We start from the raw sequence: 21,657 nt of genomic DNA, 5'->3' as shown, positions 1-21,657 counted from the left end.
AGGGTAGTGCTGAATTTCTGGACTGTGCTGGCCCACTTTTCTTTGTTCCTTGTGTTTTAGAAGTAGGATAGTGGTTGAAAGCTGCAGGCATTGAGGATTTTCTTTAATGTAGTCATTAAGTATTTAACTTAATGTGCAGGCAAGTGTTGCCATGTGTTAGCAGGTATGTGTGTGGTACCCAGCTTTTCCTGGGCTCCTGGATGGGTTAATGTCTTTATCTTGGGTATCTCTGCTATTAGAAGTTCAGTAACTGGAAATCTCACTCCAGTGAGAGCAATTTAGAAAACAGAGTAAAATGAATAAACAGACATAAGAGTACTTCCCTGTAACTATAGAACTAATGTTGTAGGGACCTACTAGGGTGACTTTGAGTTCTGATTTTGCATGTTTAATTGGGTGATGAGGAAATTGAAACCAGACTGGACTTTTAAATAACACCTGATTCAGCTGATGATAATGGGCTGTACTAAAAAAGAATCAGGTGCATTTCGCTAGCCTTGTTTTGTTTTTTCCGTTACATTAAGATTAAAACATACTGAAATTCATTCTCTCTCTCCGAGTTCAGCACATGAGGTTTGCATGTGGTCAGGAATCAAGTTGCCTAAATGAGGAAGATAATTTGTTTCTGCCTGTAAAAGTGCTTGGGGAACAGCAAAGGTGTTAGTGGACATTTATTTCGTTACAAAGATGCATATAAATTTAATTTCAGAGTGAAAAAGGAGAAATTCTAGTGCCAGCTTTGACTAAATGTGTTTGCTGCTTTGATTCTGGAACCCCCCCCCCCCCATACACATCAGTGCACGTTACGGAAAGGCAAAAAGCGGCAGCACAGCAGTGAGGGGGAGAGAAGCCTCTGTTCCTAGCCACAACCCATAAAGTTTTTCCTGTTCCCCAGTTCAAAGGTTGAATGGCTCTGTCATCGCTGCGATACGTTCGTTTTTCTTCCTGTTAGCAGTGCTCTGAAGGCTTTGGGGTGCTCTGGGGTGGCTTTACTCGTTGCCACCCCAGACCTAGCCCGAGCTCTGCAAGTTTTCCTGTAGCGTGGCCTCGGGCTGTACTACTGCAATTCTGGTATTGGCGAGTGAGAGCTGGCATGGGTTGTTCTCCCTCTTGGTGCTYGGGGAGCTTCCCTGGGAAGGCAGAGAGATCTTCCTTCTACTGCAGCCCATTGAGGGTACCACTGACTCTGTCCCTTTTCTTATTTGTGTTTCACAGCAAAAAAAAAATGGTCTTACAGTTCTGGAGACTGTGACTATCTGCTATTGACTACTCATGACCAAAAGCTCTCGATTTGGTGGTGCTGGCTGTTTTTTCCCTAGATTTCCGATGAGGGCAGAACTCTCAATTTCTTTCTACTATAAAACCAGCAAAGAGGCGTAGAACTGGATTTGCTTAAATTTGATTCCAATTTTTTTTCCAGGTTTTTTAGTGCGGCAGACAGTAATAAATATTTGTCGGAGAAAGAGGTTGGAAAGTGATTCATACAACCCCCCGCATGTCCGCCGAAAACAGAAAATAGCAGACATTGTCAATAAATACCGGAACAGGCAGCTGGAGCCAGAATTTTATACCTCACTTTTCCAGGAGGTTGGGCTCAAGAACTGCAACCCCTAGGCCGTTATCCTTCCAGGACAATTAGATCAGAGCTTGGTGGCTACAGTAATGAAAACAGTTAAATAACGACGACCAATTTCTTCAGCCCTTCAGGATTCAGGAAATCATTCTAGCACAAGTCAGCAGATTCCGTGTGGGAGCAATGAGAAATGAATCCAAAACATAGCAGTTGGGATACTGACTTCATTCACCTGTCCTCAAAAGATTACTTAATTCCAGTCTTCCTGGATGCTAGCAACCTAATCTCTTCACCAAATCGTCTATTCCGCACTAATTAGGAATAATAAGCATCTCATTCCGTGAGAAGAATGCAATCAAAATGAAAGCATCTCTGCATATAATGATGGAAAATAAAATGCAAGCGAACCTGCCTTCAGACATCTCGCTACACCTATCCGTTAAAGGAGAAAGGAACAGGATCTCTTCTTTAAGCTTGCTATTGAGGAGAGAGTCTGTTGCAGAGCATTAACTATCATCTACAAAGACTTAAGGAGAAATTTTTGACACCCCCGYCCCCCTTCAGAGTTCAGCAGAAGAATCTACTTCACTGCCTGTAGCCAATCTGTACAAAAAGAAAAAGAGGAGGAAAATTGCTCAAAAACATCAGGTCATGCAATTCATAGCCAAGGTGCTGAATTTTACGGTTCCCTCCATGGCTAGGAGTGATTCCATCTGCATACAAGCTTTCTGTCATGTTGAGAATAAACAGAACAGCTGAAATTACCTGACTTTAAAGAATAAGTTTTTACTAAATAAGTGTTCTTGGTTATGTATAAACAAGGTCATGACTTCCAGATCTGTTGCAAAATGTCACACTTAATTTTAGTAACTTGATTTTTATGCAACTAGTTAATTTATTTTGAAGTGTCTGTATCACCTACTCACCATTTCCATAAAAAGTGTAAACATCCCTTGCTTCCCTTCCACTGAATTGAAATTTGAGATTCTAGGGCTGCCTCATGCCTGATATTTATAGCATAAGCAGTTTTTGTAGCTTCTGCAGCACTTTTCAGAAGCTCCTATTAAATGGACTAAAACAATTTGAAAACAATTCAAGACCTCTTCTTTTTCCATTAACTTGCCATTCCAGGAAAGCCCATTAGGAATTATAATCCACCAGAAAATTAATTTGAAGCTGCTGTGCATGTTTCTCACTTTCAGCAGTGGCGATTCCCTTTTATCATAGATCGGACAGTTTCCTCCAAGCTGGTGGTGGCTCCCTCAGGTGTGTTCAGGTAGATATATGAATTGTTGGCTTTCACACCAGGTAATATGAGCCAGCGTGGATTTTGTACTCTTTAATCATTGACAGGTTTCCATTCAAGCTCTCTACGTCCTTTGTGGCTGGGCTCCTGTCTGCGGGGTTCACAGTCTACAAGCTGTCCCTCAGGAATCTATCTTTAAAATGAGGATGCAGATTTTTTTTTTTTTTTTTTTTTTTTTTGACCACTTTTCACATATGGATGAAGGACTGAGGGATATGTGGGGAGAAGCTGTTTACAACTACAAATTTAATGGAAATATAAAAGTAGCTGCTGTGGGCATTGACAGTCTTGGGGGTGCTTTCATGCTCCGAACACTATCTTTGCTTGTGTTGCAGTAATGAATCATCACGGGATACTTCCATGTAGATGCAGTTTGTGATCATTGGTGGTAATGTGTTCTTCTCCTTCCAAAAAATAGGTAATATAAGAGTATGGATTTAAGTAGGAGTTTGGGGAGCTCCTCAGAGGAGGGAGTTTTTACAGAGGCTCTTTAATACAAATCACCGTAATGCCTGACATTCGTTTAGTTTTGATACTTCAGAGTTACTTTTTGCAACAGCTCTGACTTGAAAGGGTCTTAATTGTCTCATTACAACTAACCTACCAAGGACAGATACCCCGCTCCTACCTTTTCATGTTTTTTTTTCCCCCCCATAAAGAATTAATGGAAACGTTGAACCCCTAAAAATCTGTATGAAAGGACTTCCAGGATGTGAACCAAAGGGGTTTTAGGTGGTAGATGTGCTTGTTGCAGGGGGCAAGCATACTAACCTCTAACCTTGGGAGCTCTGGATTTACATCCAGATGAGTCACAAACGGAAAAATGAAACCACATAATGGAAACTGTTGTAGAAGCAAGCATGAGAGCTGGCCCGTGCTTACGGGATGCTCAGGTTTCAAATGGCAGGAGGGGCTGCAAGTCAGTCCTGGGGTATATTGGCAAAGCTGTGCAGGATAATTTATGCAGCTTCATTTCCCTGCTAAACTCTTGACAATATAAATTTAATGCACGGACACTAAATTTACCCACGTTTTTAATGTACCTATTGGATCTAATTAATGGCCAAACACACTTTAGTCCACTTATTTAAAAGGCATGTTCAATGCATGTGTAAACAATAAACATACTGAGCAATCAAGTGTCTGCACATGTTCAATAACTTAAACAACACATACCATAGCTATGAGTGTATATGTTATATGCAAGTCATTGGTTTATATACTAACGAGCAGCAAAAGATACTTCTTTCAGGTATTCAGATACCAAGTCTATAACATAAAGACATCTATACTGAGAGGAACCATAGATATTTTCCACAAAGTCCACAGTAGCCAAATGGATTGCCTGGAAATTTTACTTTTTAAAAAGACCTACACTTGGATGAAGAATAGTTCTTAGATGTATTTCCATATTTCATATCAAAACATACATAAGGCACCCACTTGGGTAGTAATAATATTGAAAATAATGCAACTTTTCAGAAATTTCAAAAGAAGTTAACTTCTGTGCACGTTGTTGCTATGTCTATCTCATAGCCTGAGGTGAGGAATAGGGCTTTATAACTTGCTTAATATAGCCTTAATTTGATTTTTAAAATCAGCTGTTTAACATGTTGCACATTAGTGGTATGACCTGGCTATTAGTTGCATTTTTTTTGCTGCCTAGGAAGGTGAACATTCAAGAAAGTCGCAGTTTAGTATAAAAAACATCTTGATCCTGAAATGTCTTGTCATCCCATTTGGTTTGGATGAAAGTTGTGATCGTGAGCGCCTGTCTTGGCAGAAACATGCCATGAGAGTGTATCTGCAAGGAGTGTTCCTTATTCTCCAGCATGCAGAGAGATGTTTGATTTCTTAATGAAAAGGAAAACATAGTTTGAGATTGGACTCCTTGCCCTGTCAAAGTTAGTGGCCAAACTCCTCTGGCTTCAGTCAGTCCAAGACACAACCTTGAGCTGTTTCCCAAAAGGATTAGAGCAAATAAGAGATTTCTTAGTCAGCATCACAAGAACACTTTACAGTCAAGAATCCAGACTCTTTCCTAATTTTTTTTTTTTTTTTTTTTTTGGTACCACAGACTGATGTATTAAATTTTCAACTTTAGAACTTCTATGGCTTGTTTTTGCATTTTCATTCATCCAAGATGATGAATATTGACCACTTTCTTTGTGTGTAATGTGGTATTAGTTACACTGTGGCACATAACACGGTGCTACAAAATCTGAGTTACAAATATTACATAACTAAACTGAGACTTTCTTTTTTCTTTTTTTTCCTTTTCTTTCTTTTTTTTCACATAATAAGGACGTTCTGTTTGGATTCATAATTCTGTTTTAAATGGCAGCATCCTTTTAATGGTGCATTAAACCATGGTGGGGGGTAATGTCACCTTGTTAAACACAGTATTGAAATTACAGAAATTTTAGTACCTTAATAAAGACTCTCTTTTTTTAAAAAGCATCTTTCTTAAAGGTACCCTAAAACAGGCTTTGCAAATTTACAGCAAACACTAGATGGATCCATGGAAAATAAGGTGTCTCCATGGATAACGACATGTGTGTGAAGGCTGTAGGGAAGAGCTAGCTGCTCGCYGCTTGACTGACTACGTGTACTGGTTTCTCAATAGGTGACTGCATTTGTTTCATGCAWGGTTCTGCATGCCTAGCCCGGAAGGACAATAGAACTAAATTTCAATCTAATAGAGACAGTTAGACGTGATTTAATGATTGCATAATTGAGTGATGTCTTTGAAGGAAAACATGTAGACATTTTCCACATGGATTTTAGCAGGAGCAATTTGAAATGAGGATGCCAGATATCATGTGCTTCAAATCATGTACAATTTGTATGAATTTCTGTATGTTGCCAAGACATGATCTTTTTGTTCTTACTGTATTTTTCTGTAAATATTCCTGGCGCTAAGTTGTAAAGTAAAGGCAAAATGTAAATATGAAGATGTGAACTATGTTCCCTTGTCTCTAGTACTTTATCTCTTATTTGTTTAGGGAAGGCACAGAAAGGCTTGTTTGTATTTATGCCAATTCTTTGTCCAGGAGAAACACATCAAATATTGAATGTAACACAGTTAGTCCAATAAATTTTAAAGATTCTTATCTAGTAACTTTGTAGTTATCAGTTCTTAATATTTTTCAGTTCTTTTTTGATTGAAATTCTCAAAACAATATAGATGTTTCCCAGGGAAGGAGCAGTCTGGTGTAGTAAGTTTGCACTCTTTACTGCAGAAATTAGTTATGGCTACAGTGCATGAACATGTATTTAAGAAATCGAGTTTCATCTTGGTTGAGGGGCTCCTGCAATACAAATATTCTCCATCTACTCTATGCCCGGGTTGCTATCGCTGGTGTAGGTTTACCTGCTTTACAGCAGGCCCTTTGGATTTACATTGCTAGCAGGTCTTGGAAAGTTGATACAACAAAATAGTCACATTTACAGTGTAGAGCAGAATCCTGCACTGCATTTGGTTTGCAAATATTACAGAGAGAGCTTTTATTTTTGTGCAAACTGAGGGTAAAGAATTTGACATCTCAGTTACTTGGATCTGGACAGAAGTTACCTGGCAGGTTGGTTGAGAGCAGGTTACAGCAGCTCTGCTGAGAAGAGTCCTGTATCCTTACAGCGATGTGATGGCCTGCAAAGGCAATGCATGCAATAAGCAATTAGGAATTAGAAAAAAGCTTCAGGAAGCCATTGATAGAAAGTAGGGTTTGTTGTTGTTCCTTCAGACTCAGAGCAGGGAGCCAAAGCGATGCCGATCAACCATGGTTAGAATCTTCCCTTGGGAACTAATAAAATACAGCATGAGCTCTGGTTTACCTCGGGTACCCTGAACGTCAGGGCTGTTGTGTTCACTCTGGCAGAAACCTATCTGCATGTTTCAGTGCTTTTCTACGGGCTTTTTTCTTACTAGGTGGACATATCTGGTAATAAATGTTCTCTGCTGTAAGTGAAATATCACACAAATAGCAGCTCTCAATACAAAATGCTGTATTTGAGACTTTGCCCTTTCATGAATTGTCCACAACTGGACTTACTTAAGGGCTAGAACAAAATATCAAAATGGCCCTTCCAGAAGCCTCCAAAGTGTAAACAAAAAAAATTTCTTCTGCCAGATCTGTTTGTGATAAGCAGATGGTACAAAACTGGGAGCTGTAGCTGATAACCCAGCGGATTGCACTGCCGTACAGAGGGGCCTCAACAGGCTGGAGATGTAGGCAGAGARGAACCTCGTGAAGTTCAATAAAGGCAAGTATGGAGTCCTAGGGAGGAATAACCCCACGCACCAGTACAGGCTGGGGGCTGACCTGCTGGAAAGCAGCTCTGCAGAGAAGGACCTGGGAGTGCTGGTGGATGACAAGTTGACCATGAGCCAGCAATGTGCCCTGTGGCCAAGAAGGCCAATGGTATCCTGGGGTGCATTAGGAAGAGTGTTGCCAGCAGGTCGAGGGAGGTGATCCTGCCCCTCTACTGAACACTGCTGAGTTCACATCTTAAGTATTGTATCCAGTTCTGGGCTACCCAGGACGAGAGAGACATAGATTTATTGGAGCAAGTCCAGTGACATGCTGCAAAGGTGGTAAAAGGACTGGAGATTCTCTCMTACAAAGAAAGGCTGAGAGAGCTGTGATAGTTCAGTCTGGAAAGGAGAAGGCTCAGGGGTGATCTTATCAATGCRTATAAATATCTGATGAGAAGATGCAAAGAAAATGGACCCAGACTCTTCTCAGTGGTGCCCAATGACAGAATGAGAGGAAATGATGTCTGAACGCAAGAAAACACTTCTTTACTGAGAGGATGGTCAAACATGGGAACAGGTGGCAGTGGTTGAACAGGCTGCCCAGCATAGAGTGGAGTGGCATGGACTCTCCATCCATGGAGATATTCAAAAGCCATCTGGATATGGCCCTGGGCCACTTGCTCTAGGTGACCTTGTTCAAGTTGGGGTGGGGGTGGACTAGCTGATCTCCAGAGGTCCCCAACTATTCTATGATTTGGTGGTAACCTTAGAAGGCCCTTCCCTGCCCTTGGGACCTCTGCCCAAGTTCCTTATCAAATCACTTCCAGGAAAGGCTGTGGAGGGTCCCATGCTGATTTCTGAAGAACCATGGAAATGAGCATTATGTAGGTCATTTGCAGTCCAAAAGCTTAGAGTCAGTAGCAGAGAGATGATTTTCTGTGGCCATTTTGAAGATCTGATGCTTTCTCACTCCCAGCAAGTAAAGGAAAAGGTACTAGGCAGAACGGTCTGTCCCTCTCCCAYGTGGCTGAGGAACTTTTGTTGTCCTTGCTGCACTCTCTTCCCTGCTTCTCCCAGCTGGCCATTGACCAGTTCTCTTGGGGACCTCTTCAGATTGCTTCCCTGTTGGGTTTTCCCACTTTTTATTTTTATTTTTTTTTCCCCATCATGCAGTTTCTGGCCAGCATGTGACGCTGGCTGCTAGAGCAGGTGTTGGCAGCGGTAACACACTTGAGGCTGCAGTTTCTAGGTGAAGAACAGATGCAGGAGGGTTTGTGTCCCACAGTCACAAATGCACACACACAGCCTGGGAGCCTGTCAGCACCTTGTGCCTTCCTCATTGGACACGTTCACCTCGCATAGGTGCACACGTCACACGCTTTGATCATCACAACTTTGATAAACCAGATGTACTAATCTCCTTAAGCTGTTCTCTAACAGACTTTTTGATTCTTCATGCTATTCTGACTATTTCCTAGTATTTTAACAGTTATTTAACGCACGACCACAAAACTAGCTCTTATTCTACTTGTTATCTTATATTTCTAAGGGCAAATGTAGAACTGCTCAGTGCTAGCATACATTAGCTGTGTGCTGCCATGCCAGGCGCTGCTGTTCAGCTGGATGGCTGCTCTGCTTCAAAAAATCATTTCCTTTGCTGTTTTCTTAATAGAGATTTTTCAGCCCAAAGTTTCCTACATTCTTTGTTCCTGAATATACGAACTTCCATTTGGCTGCATTGAAATTCAGGTAGTTTAGATGACAGCTTACCAAATGATCCAAAAAAACTCCTAAGTGCTTTATCTGTAGTGGTATCTACTAATCCAGCATCAGTATTTGTCAGCCTAAACCACTGACAGCACTCTTCTCCCTTCCTCTCTCCCCCCGCTATATTGATAAATCTGTTGATAACCTTGGGCTAGGTATTGAATTCAAAGCTCATTGGTAGTTTTACCGGGAAGATGGAGGTGGCTTAGATGTATCTTCAAACTGTAAGCTCTGCTGAGGGTTCTCTCCAGGCCTGGGGCTCAGGAAGACTTTGGAAAAAGAGTGTTGGGAAGAAATCTGGAGCTAGTGAACTGCTTTGGGAAGCTGGGAATCTTGTTCATGGGGCTGTGGATGCCACTGCCTTTTCATCACTGGACCTCATGGAAATGGGAGGCATTTTGTGTGCAGGGGTTGATCTATTCAGGTTTGAATTGACAATCAAACCTCAGCTTTGAACGAACCCAGAAGCTCAAAGGAAATTCAGATGAACCTGCCAAGCCCTGCTAGGTGTTGCAGCTGCATTTCTGAGTCCATAGCATTGGGGCCAGCTCTATCGTGACTCACATGGCACCCAGGTCCTAAGCCTAGACCTGTAGCTGTGAAGCATGCTGGCCATTTGACTTCCTCGGGGCACTAAAGCCTGCCTCAGAAGAGCAGCAGGCACCTCTTAGAGTGGTAACTTTTTTTATTAGAGCTCCTACTGTGTGTTGAAGATATTCAACACCGAGGCAGTAAACACAGCCATAAAACTGCTTTAGTATGTCAAATCATCATTTTGGATGCACCACATGGCAATTGCTGTAAAACCGGGAGTAAGAAATTTTGAGGAGGAGACAGGAGTGACCACACGGCACAGTGCTGCAGGAACTTTGGCCTCATCCTCTGCCTGCTGCAGCGCATCGCTGTGCCTGCTCAAGCAGAACAGGGCAGTAATCCCTGTCCTGACTGCAGTGGTTGGGCTGAGTTAGTGAAGTGGTCAAGAGGGTCCACAGTACCTGGCACCCCACGAGACTGAGGCCAGGGATATGCCAAAATGAGACTGGCTGTGCCCCCGAGGGATGTGATACTATGGCCCTTCCAGCTGCTTCAGCTCTTCAGCAAGGGCCAGGGACACTGCAGGCTTCACTGACACCATCTTGAGCTGAGCAGGGAGCAAGTGGTTTGTGGGCCCTGCCTAGGAGCAGCACTGGTCCGGCGAGATACCTTGAGAATCCCCTGTGGAGCAGGCAGGGGCCTGAGCCCAGGCACCCACTCAAGATCCAGGCTCTGCAGCCCCCATGGATGGGTGGTTTTAGTCTCCTGCCTTTCTTTTGGACCCACTCCCCACCCCCAGCCTCCTGGCTTCAGCAGGGTGGGGATGCCTGGGACAGCTTGGTTGGCTCATTTAGGGCCTAGGTTTGCCAGTGAAGGTGGCGGAAGTGGGTGATCTCCCCTTAGAGCCAGCCCATCCTCTCCTTAGCTCTTCAGTGAGTGCCAAGACAGTGTGGCCAGTGTAGCTCAAGGGAGTGGACAGTGCTGGTGGCAGCTGTGCAGGTTCTTGGTGGCTGTAGGTGGATCCTGCGGCAGAGGGTAGTGAGGGGGTTTCTGGGCTCCCCCTCAGAGGCACTGGATCCAAACTAGGATCCTTGGGAAGGGACCAGGTTAGGAGCAAAGTGCCATGCCCAGCCATGCAGAGGGCTTGGATACCCACTAGGATGCATCTCAGCAGCTCCCATCATGAGTTTTCCCTCCTGGGGCCCAGTTTGCCCTGTGCTCCCACAGACACTGTTACACACAGGACTTGCTGAGATGAAATCTGAGACCTTGTGTTCCTGCCCATCCCTGCTGGGGGCTCGGCACTCTCCCAACTGCTGTCATAGCAGAGCTGGGGAGAGCTGAGCTTTCCCCACACCCAGCAGGGTGTCCACAGGACTGGTTCAACAGCGTCAGAGAGCCAAAGGGCCCCCAACCCTTCAGCCAGGCCAAAACGGAGCCATTCTGCAGGGTTTCCCATGCCTCTGCCAGGCTGTTGGGTACAATGTGCCTGGCAGGGGCCCTACAATGGCTCAGTCCTACCAGTAGGGACAGATTGAGGCCCAGAGATGGGACTGAATGGCTTCAGGTGCAAGGAGCAGTAAGTGATGGAGGGAAGCTGTCATAAGTAGCAGACCCATGGGCCCACATTCCCCACCCCAAGGTGATACCATGGAACCAGAGTAGGGGATGGCTGGGGAATGATGGTTTCATGGCATTTGTCCAAGTACCATACCCTGTGCTCCTCCAGTGCCTTTCCTCAGCTGTGTTGCATCACCCAGACGTGTTCTGGCACAGCAGCACCTCTGAGGCTCAAAGGATCATCAGCAGGCTGCGTACAAACTAACAAGGTGCTTTGCCACCGACTTAATACAGTAATACTTCAAAGTAACAACTCAGTAATTTCTAACTCCTTGTAGGTTAATCTTTGCAGCACTCAGCAATCTGAATGGGCTCTTGGCCCATGCAAGCAGGTGATGCTCTCTATGCATCATCTGGGTATCTCGCTCACCACCAGTCTGGTCAAGATGAGCATGAAGTCCTGTAGGGCCCACGCTGCTCTTTGGGTAGGCAGCTCCAGCCTTCTTTTCTCTCCAGTTCTTAAACATTGTATTGATCTATGACTTCCTATTTATACCCAGAGTATAAATACTCCGGGCGTACCGCTTTAAACTGAGAAAATATTATACAGGTATCATCACTGCAAATACATATACATTTATATATGTTTTAAGTATGCATGGGAATTATACTGCCAGAATACATCCACTGGCATACGGAGATGTTGGGCATTGCACTGACAGTGCCATGTTTCCTGGGATCATCTGCACAGCAGCAGGTTGGCAGCAAACTGAGCTATTGGTGATATCACTACGCTGTGGGCCTGGATGTGCCTCTGCTTCCTTCTTCCTGGTCTCCGGTGACACCAAACCTTTGTGGAGGTGCACAAAGGAGGAGGGCGGACATCTGAGCATTGGGGGTCTGTCAGCCTGTCTCTCCTCTGCTGGCTTGCTGCCCTTGACTGATCCTCTGGCTGGCAGCTGGCTGGCGTCAGCGTGCTTGCTGGAGCCATTCCTCACGCTGGCTGTCCAAAGCAAATCTAACCAAACCCCCCTCTCACAGCAGCTATGCCAGTTCCCATCCTCCTGCATCCATCTGGGACAACCAGCAGCCAGACAGCAACCCCAGTGGCTAGGCAGTGAAGCCCAGGGTGAGCAGGAAGGGTCCAAGCCACGTACAGACATCCAGGTTTCAGAGGGGAAAGGGAAAAGAAGGCAGTTTCCTTTGCAGCACAGGATCACGCTGCTGCYGGGCATGGAAATAACCTGCACGGAGGGGCTTTGGGGGCCGGGGGGGCTGGAATAAGGGCAAGTTTCTATTTTTTAAGAGCCTCATATAGTGTTTTGGAATGAGGGAACTGAAAATGTATCGATAAACAGCATGTACCGCAGGGCCACAGAGTGAGCAATAAAGCAGGCAGCAGCTCTAAGAGCTTTGCCATTGAGGACTTGAAAGATACCTTTAGTTCCCAATGTCCTAAGGAATTTATTTCTTAACAGTATCTATTAAGTCAGGGAACAGAATCAGAAGAAATGCCACTCCATGACTYCCAATATACTGTTTTTTTGTGCTGTTGTGTGCCTCTCACAGCAAATACACCCAGAGTACCGCTTTAAACTGAGAAAATATTATACAGGTATCATCACTGCAAATACAGCCATCAAAAATAAAAGTAAGGTAGTGCAATGCTGGATCTGCTATCACTTAGGAAGCAGCTGGAAAAACAATGGATGACAGAGGAAAAATCAGTCATTTCTGCACTTCTGTCTTCCCAAGAGAGGGGGGGACTGGTGCGTGCACCCCGAGTTGTAAATGCCCGAACACCGACAGTATCTAATAACCATTTAAATGGCCGGCGCAGGGGAGGCCAGAACCCTGGATCCGCCCGGTGCCTGTGCGGAGTGGTGTCGGTGCCGGCAGCGCCCTGGGCAGGGGGCGCCGCCGGGCTGCGGCTCGCAGCGGGGTCGAGGGGACGCCGGACGCCCCCGCGCCCCCTCAGCGCCCCCGCGCCCCCTCAGCGCCTCCGCCCCGCCAGCAGCAACCTCCGAGCCGCGCGGGGGCCGCTGGGACATGGCCGCGGAAGGGGGAGGGGAGGCGCGCGGGTGCTGCCGGGACGTCGCCGTGGCAACGCGGGCGGGCGGGGAGCCCAAGGCCGCGTTGCCTGGCAACCAGGAAAATCCCGCCGGCGCCGGCTGCGCCGCGGAGCCGGCTCGCGCCTGGGGGCCGCGCTCGGTTGCTTGAGCTCGCTTTGGGGCGAAACCCCCCTGTTCCGGCACTTCTCTGGAAGCAGTGTGGGGCAGTGGGGAGCGAGGGTGCTTGGAGGGTGCCGTGGAAAGCGCTGCTGCAGCCTGTGGGAGTTAGATGGAGAATAACCTGGGTGCATCCAAGCTTTACATTTGTTTTCTGCTCCCCGTGAGAGCCATAAGGCTTTCTGCTGAATTATGTATGGCATTGCCCGGTTGCTGCATGCAGCCTGCCCTTTTGGGGTGCCAGGCGCTGCTGTCAAGGCCCAGTATGGCTCCAGGGCTGATACAGGGGGCCGCACGCATCCCTGTATCCCACGAGCTGGGAGCTCGTCCCTTTGGCACAGCCGCCGGTGCTGATGTGCTCCAGGCTTGCTGGGGGCTGCCCATGCCCGTGAGCAGGAGAGTGTGCAGGCTCGTGGCGAGTAGGTTTTCTCATGCAGCCCTGGGGTTTACAGCACAAATATCTGCCAGGTTTTCCTTTCCTTTTCAGTYGGAGTGATAACGGCTGCCCCTGGCACTGGGCAGGGGCCCACACTGCAGACCTCACGTGAGCTAATCTTTTGGCAAATTTATCTTGAGCTCTGAGGAGTAAAAGCTTGCTTGGCCTTCCTTGTAACAGGGAAGCAGTGAGATACGTCGGCAATGGCTGTCTTGGGAATACCAAGGAAATTACAGCTTCGGGCCGAGGTTTGGATAAGGCCTCGGCCTGTGCTTGCAACGAGAACGAGAAGGTTGGCTCAGTTCCYGAGCACGGGCCAGCCCCAGGGCCCGCAGCAGATGGCCCATGGCCGTGCGGTYGCAGCCATGCAGCCCCGCTCTGGCATGGGCTGAATTTGATGGGCTCAGGACGTGCTCTCAGTTCGCGCGCACAGCYAAGCTGTGCTGCTGGCTGCTCTCCTCTGAGCGGTCAGAGCATCTCCCAGCTTGGCTGGGCAGATATCTGCACCCACCRTGTGGCTGAGCTCCTGTGCGCAGATGCCCCCCATTCAGTGAGGTGATCTAACCCTTCCCACATGGGGCCTGTCTGGTTCCCCTGTTACATGTGGGTGCCGAGTGTGCCTGGGGGGAGGACACATGTTCTCAGAGCAGTAACTGCACAGGGGAGGGCCATCTGCCAGACCTCCAAGGAGTGCAGTGACCTGCTGTGCCACAATGTGGTCAATGGATCACACCTCTGCTGACCCCAATCACTCTGCACCCAGCTAGACACAGGAGCGAATGGGCAGTGAGCTGCCAGGCTCAGCGTGGGGCATTCCCCAGCGTGGGGCACCTGGGGCAAGTGCAGATGCTGAAAGCCCCCTGGGAGGAGGAAGGCCTGGAGTGTTGTCCCTGTGGCACCAGCCACATGGGCGGTGACAGGCAGTCATGGGGCGATGCACTGTGGGAGAGAGGGATGCTGGGTGTGCAGCCACCTTGCAGGTAAGCAGTACTCGCCAGCAGGCTGCTCATGGCTGTATGCCGGGGAGAGCTGCTCACTGGCCCTGCTTTCCAGCCTGTGCCACCCTCCATCTATTTCTCGAACCACTGTAAAAAGAAAATAAAACAGGCTTTGAGAGAGGACTTATCCCAATTTATCTAGAGCAGGGTCTCCTGAGCTTCCAGGGGCATCAGACTTGGCACAGTCCAGGTGCCATCCAGCCAGCAGCCCATACATGTTGGCAATGGGAAGCTTTCACCCCTGTTCCCCTGCTACACACACACTTCCCAGCAAGGAGCTCAAGGTGGCTGCAAAGACTCTGGCTGCCTATTTCCAGTACATGATCCTCTCCTTTCCGTTCCCTGCCACAACGCTTAGGATAGCCCAGCATTACTGAGCCTGATCCTACCTGCTCCAGCTATACAGTATTTAAATAAATTTAAATGAGATTTGTGTCTCTCCAGCCAGCCCCTGCATTCAGTACCAAGGTGGGCACGGGACACATCTCAGCTCTGGCCAAAGGATGAGCCTTGCAGCCTGTCACATGCAGCCTCCACTGGCTTACTCGCCCCCGTTGCAGCACAGTTAGCTGCTGTCTACCCATCAGTTGGATACCCATGTTACACCTCCTTGCAGTCCTTCTTCCCCAGTTTACCAGTCAGCTCATCATTTCTACTGTGCCACATTTTTGGGAATCAGAGAACCAGTTTTACTTGTTTGGCAACTCTGTTATCTTAGCAGAGACTACATCATTTTTTTCTCCCATTTCCTACTTAAATCCTTGCATCTTTAACTACCCTTTTGCTCATGATGTGTCCTGCCTTACATCAGCTTCCTATCCAGCTGTTCTAGCTCAAAGCTCCTTACTGAATGATGCTGCGTGTGGGTGACAGCTCTGAATCTGCAAAATCCAGTCCCAAATTTTGGCAGACTATGTGGAGGCCTTGCTGGACTTAGCAGGAGGTTGTGAGCTCTTTGCACTACTAACAACCCATTCCCAATCCACCCTCCTGTCCCAAGCAGCACCTACATAGCTGCAGCAGGGTTAGTAGTGGTGTTCCTGCAGGTTGCACAGCTGTTGCYGGTGTGCCATCTGCCTTGACATTGGCTCTCGGCTTTATCCTCGGGATTTTTTTGTGAACATTGTGGCTGTCTTCCACTCTCCCAGCTCCCTGCCTCTCCTGCCCAATGGCAACTGTAGGCCCTCTGGGTTCCTCTCTGGAATACAGCAGCTAATCCAGCTTCAAAAGGAGCTCCCAGCCCCATGGCCCTGCTATGACCGGATGGGGGTGCCTGTTACTTCCCCCCCAGCACCTCTTCCTTTTGCCTTTCACTGAGAAACCCCCCAAGGCACCCTCACGCCTCTCTGGGTCCCAGCTCTTGCCATAGTATTTTACCCGTTGGCTTTTCCTTCTCTTCTTTTCACCAGGCATCTACTGCCTCCTTTCCCTTTCTCTCCATACGGCAGCTCCAGGCTGAAGGCAACCCTCAATGCTGGCAGGCTGCCCTCGAGGCCTCCTGCCTTTGCCCATACACTGCCTGAACARTCTGGGCAGGTGGGGACCCCAAGAGGCTGATGCCTCTACTGGGAGGAGGCAAGAGCTCAGATGCTGGTGAGAGCCCAATGCGCGGCACTCTGGTGATTGCTCTTGTCCTGAGGGGGCACAAGCTTTGGCCGGTGGCAAACCCCACACCACTAGCAGAGCCAGTCCTAGAGTCACACAGCACCAAGTGAGCCCTGGGGCAGAGGCAGGCCCTGGCAGACCAGATGGAAAACTGCCTCARCAGCAAGCCAAGAGCCCACCTACAACAGACCTCAGTGCAGTGGTATCCCAGGGCTGCTGCACAGCTTGTGGAGCAAAGCTCGTGGCAGCATGGGGGCAAGAGCCAGGATGTGGTGCAGTTCCTGAAGGGCTGAAAAATGGAGATTTGTTCTGGGCTGCAGTTCTGAGCATGAAATGAGGGATTTGCAGTGAGTGGTGTCCCATCATCATGTGCAAGGAGGTGTAGAGTAGAATGTGTGCAGCTGTGCTACAGTGTCAGGAGACAACTTTTGCATTTATGAACTACAGCTCTGAATTAGATGTCTGAGACACCGAACACATGGGGAGGACGTCCATAGGACAGAGCCTTGGCCCCTRGGCACTGTGGGAGTGACACCACTGGGCCTGTGGGTTTCAGTGATGCTAGGGCACCCCCAGGATACCCAGCAGATTTTACACTGAGCCCGGGTTGGAGAACCTGGATGTCTTGTCTGTCCAAACTCAGAGATGTCCCCAGAGCTGTGATGGGCTGCTAGGGGGCATTTCCTAATGGATTTCCCCCAAGCAGAGGGTATCCTATGCAAAGCAAACAGATGGTTCCAGATCAGCCCTCCCTGAGCATGAATGGCCAACCAGAAGGAACAGTGTATCTAAAGCAAGATCAGTTTTTTCAGCCATCAACCTGCTCATGTGCTGAATCATTGCAGGCAAGGGCTATGAGGTGGAGGCTGAGAAGAAGGCCTCAGAGTGCCATTCAAGACTAGCGATGAGCCTCTTTATCTCTTGCCCCCTCAGTGAGATCCAGGTCCTCCCTGCCCAGGGCCAGCCTCCCTCTTTCAGGCCCATTCCTGAGGCTTTTCCAAGCATTTGTGAGAAGGAGGAGGCAATGGAGGCTTCCATCTGCCTTGAGGTGGAAACACTGGGCGGTCACCAATGCTTGACAGTGACAAATGGCTAATGGAGCTGCTAAGATTGTAAGCATGGGGATGTGAGGAGGTGCTCGGTGACAGGCAAGTGGCCAGCTGGACTCTCAGCCTGCTCCTGTCTCCTGGAGCAGGGAAGCCAGCGGAGTCTGGCCTGGGAAGCCACCTGTGTTCAGGAGTGGGACCTGCCTGAGCGTCACTGGGTTTGGTCTTCCCAGGTGTCACATGCCTCCAGGCTCTACTGTGTTGGTCACAGGGGCTTCTCACGCCAGATGGTGGTGGGAGGAGGAGAGGGCAGGCCCACCAGTATCTCCCACTTCTGCACAAAGGGGAGGGAAAATTTCCAAAAACACCCTGCCTTCTTTTCAGCATGAGGGGTAGGGAAGGAGGCAAGACTCTGCAAGCTCCCCTGACAGCCCATGACTGAAGCTCATTTGATGACATTATTAAATGATTCAGTGCATTTTCTGCCTCTTAAAGTACTTAATATTATGTGCCTGTATGATTCATTATTATTATCTAATAAAAGATTATCTGACTCACTTTCATGTTTCTTCCAATTACAAATTGAAATTGTTCCCACTATGACCTTGCAGCTGCTAGATTTTTCTAAAATTAGCTATAATGATGCATTTTACTAAGATAATTAATTATCTAAACTGAGAAAATTGAGTGGTAGAACTGCTTCACATGCTGCTAATTATCTTTTATTATGTCATCTTTACATGCAAATAAAGAAATATTGTGATTATTTTAAATACTGTTTTCATTAGCTAATATACTTGTTAGCATAGCAATGGCTTGATTCTTCCTCTGCAGTAAGAGCCCTTGGGGACTTTGCTCGTTATTGACTGCAGGACTCTTATTTTTAGATTAAGAAAATATGGTTAAATTCCAAATTAGGTTTATTTTGTTGAGCTCTAAATATGCAATAGTGGTTATGGATTTTCCTAATACTAACAGCCTTGGAGTAACTAATGAATGAGGGACGGAGTGATCTACAGCACTTCCATTTTATTCCTAATGGCTTCTCTAATAAGCACTTTGACTTCTTCTGGCTGGCTCTGCTTTTGTGTTGCTGACCCCCTCCAGGGAGGCTGGTTATTCTGTGGGACCTGCAGAGATGGCAAGTTTGGGGACATGGTGCATCCAGCCGCAGCATCGGCAGCAGGGAGTGGGTGGGTGCGTGCGGGGCTGAGCAGGACCACAGGAGAGCAGCTGGGACGAGGTGCAGGCCCAGCAGGGACAGGGAGGGGCCAAGCAACGTGCAGAGGGGGCAAACAACACGTGGGAGGCCATGCAATGCATGGAGGGGCTGAGCAACGTGCCAAGGGGCCAAGCAACGTGCAGAGGGGGCGACCAATATGCAGAGGGCACAAGGGATTTGCAGAGGGGCTGAGCAGCTCACACAGGGGCCAGGCAATGTGCCACACAGGAGGCAGGCTGGTGGCTAGCAGACGCACCGCAGCTCATATCCACTCTCCATTCCTGAGCACAGTCTTTTGTTTCCCAACCCATCACCCACTAAGGCCATTTGCACTGCAAGCACATTTCCGGCACTCCCACTAGGCCAGACCTATTTGCCATGAATGGGTTGTGCCATGTCTTGCCGGGAGCAGGCAGACACCCCATATGGTCTGCCCGTGGCAGCTTTCCACCATCGCTGTTCACTGCTTTTATGAGTTGATCACTGCAGCGTGTCCTAGGATGGGCAGCTGCTCCTTACTTTGCCCAGGAAACTATTCTTGCGTTAATTCCCTGCCATACAATTACTAGATTTACCGCTTCATTCCCTCAGCTTTTCTGCAAAACTACTTGCTGCCCCTGCTCGCACCCAACATTTGCTTCTCACCTATGCTTCCATCAGAGACAGACCAATTTCTTGCATTTGTGCTGAAGCTGCATTCTGCTGAGTGACCCTTGCTACAAGGCTCAGGGACAGGTACCCTCCTGCTAGATGCCAGCTCTTGCCCCCGCCCCCTCCCCCCAGGAGGAGCTCAAATCTCATGACTGTGTTTGACCAACCTACCCTTGGAGACCTAGCGGTGCCCAGACCAGCTAGTGCCTTTTTGGAGGTCTCCAGCCCCCTTGCGCCTGAGCCGGGACCCCAGGAGCAGCCAGGCAGGCCCAGGGCTGGCGTTGTGCATGGTGCTGTGTGGAAACTCCCTCTTCTCTGACACTGTCCATGAAATACCCAAAGAGGTAGCAAAGGGTGCCTCATGAGGCACTCAGTAACTTGGGAAAAGAAGTATCAGTACTCTAGGAAGCCTTAATTCCCCCTCCTCTGCCCTCAGCTTTCCTCAGAGGTGTCCCACTCCAAAGGCTAGTTGCACCGCCAGAGCTGGCTAGGGCCCTGAGGCACCGCTGTTGCTCCAACAGCACAGCAACAGATCCACCAGGTTTTCATCTCTAGGTTTTATTTTGCTCCATCTTCTCTGTCATATGGCATATGGCACGGAGTAGCTGTATGTATGGATGTGTGACACCGAGCACCAGAGAAGGCCTCCTCCTTGCTGAACTGGCTAGGGGAAGGCTGGGGCGTGGAGCTAGAAAGGTGCTGTTTGTCTTTGAGAAGCAGTTTTTGTAGAGCCAGGASTCACTTTGGAAGGTTGGAGCTCTGTCTGGCTGCTCACCCTGGGGCCCTCACCTAGGAGTCTGACCCACGTCTGAGCAGCTTTGCTGCCTGTCTGCTTTTTAAGTCAGCTGGTTTCCTGCTACTTAGGGTCTTGGCCTTGCCCTGGAGGAGGGTCTCTGAGCCAAGCTTGCACATCGCAAAGCAGTGAGATCATCTATGATTTCCTCAGCAATCACCCCAGTGCTGCACAGTGACCAGAGGTGGTGACTTCCTGCTCCTCTGCCGGGGTGGCCAGTTTATCATCCTGAGAGCAACTGTGCCAGTACGTGGCTCCTTGGGTGCAGGGCTCCAGAGGAGCTCTCAGCAGGGAGGAAGGGGAGTGAAGCCTGCTCGGCCAGCCAATACATGGGAGGCCATGACCGAGCTGCAGTACCGGGCTCCTGGCCCAACCTCGTCCAGATGATTTGGGTGCATGGACCTAGTCCAGGTCACTTGGTGACATGGAGTATGCAGGGCTGCACCAGCTATGAGTAGGCAGGATGGTCCTTCAAATGTGGCTAATTTTAAGCAGATGCAGTTGATGGACTGGGAACCACAAGCCTCATTATTCATCATGAGTGAATGGCTTGATCCTACAGCTGCACGGGTCTCTCTGCAGGACTCCTGTGCTCTGCTTGCTGTGCTGGGCAGCTGACGGATGCTGTGATGCCCCTGGCATCCTGCAGCCCTGCACCAGCCTACCTATAAACACAAAAATGCATTTTGATCCTGGAGGAGACTGGAGCTCCTCCCAGTCTCCTCCCCATGTACCAGTCCCATGTGCTGGTGGCTGCTGGTATTGGAACTATTAGAAATTAGTATTTTTTTATATAGGGAAGAATAGTTTTGAGTCTTTGTCTCCAGTGACATCATACCTTGTGAGAGTTAATCTCCCATACATCAGGATTTTCGCAGTGCTCAGAGCAATGCTTGTTCCGGTGCTGTACTCCCACTGCCTGTGTGGTCTTGCTTTTCCGTCGGGAGATGTTGCTAGGCTGGATTGCTGCTTTGCAGAATGTACTGAGCTGTAAATTTCCAATGATGAGATGTGTTTATTAACAATTCTTACCGAAGTGCTGTGCTCTGCAGAGGGCAGCAGGCAGGGAGGAGAGGGTGAAAAGCCTCTTTGTTTTGCAAGTATGGGAATTGCTTCTATGGTTATTGATGGCAGATTCAGTCAGCATTGCTCCTAAAGCTTATTTCGATCTTATCACATGCTTGCGGGCTGCAGCTGTTGCTGTTTTTATAGCTCTCATCATCTCTTTTGGTATCACGGTTCATTCCCCAGCATGAGCAGAGTGGGAGGCAGCAGGTTGGGGCAGGCCATGGGGAAGACAGCACAAACCTGCCTCCCTTCAGTCTTCTCCCTATCAGTCTTTGCTACCTTGGAAAAACTTGGGGAAAACTTTGGGTCTCAAGATACAYGGCTTCTTTTACAACTGTATAAGGACTCAGAGGAGTGAAGCGGCTTTGAGGACTGGTCAGAGAGATATTTACTTTTGGTTTACTGGTCTGAATTGGGTCCAGGCTGGAGATAAGGTGGAGATACTTCCCTCCACTGGCTATCTCCTCAAGACCCAAACTCCCTTCAGCCACTCAGTCACAACAGATGAGCCTGGCACAAAGAGACTAGCCTAAAGCCACTGCAGACGCCATGAACAAGAAAGTCAGGGAACTCCAGCCTTTCTGTGGGTGTATTAGCTGGTCAGAATGGTGCACT

At 48.2% G+C, this 21,657-nt stretch overlaps 1 protein-coding gene across 3 annotated transcripts in view; it reads left to right on the top strand.

Annotated features, from left to right (window-relative positions):
- Positions 1-6,000, top strand: part of RALGAPB (Ral GTPase activating protein non-catalytic subunit beta) — a 69,610-nt gene extending 63,610 nt beyond the window's left edge. For all 3 annotated transcript variants that reach the window (XM_085302631.1, XM_085302630.1, XM_085302634.1), the window contains one exon: positions 1,421-6,000. In XM_085302631.1, coding sequence (XP_085158757.1) covers positions 1,421-1,614 — 194 coding nt within the window. In that variant the 3' untranslated portion in view covers positions 1,615-6,000. The remainder of the gene's footprint in view (positions 1-1,420) is intronic.
- The last annotated feature ends 15,657 nt before the right edge of the window (positions 6,001-21,657 follow it).

Source organism: Rhea americana, unplaced genomic scaffold (genome assembly GCF_003343005.1).
Source record: "Rhea americana isolate MKP2758 unplaced genomic scaffold, rheAme1 scaffold_190, whole genome shotgun sequence".
Taxonomy (NCBI): domain Eukaryota; kingdom Metazoa; phylum Chordata; class Aves; order Rheiformes; family Rheidae; genus Rhea; species Rhea americana.
The sequence above is the reverse complement of the archived record's forward strand: the minus strand, read 5'-3'. Positions and strand labels throughout refer to the sequence as shown.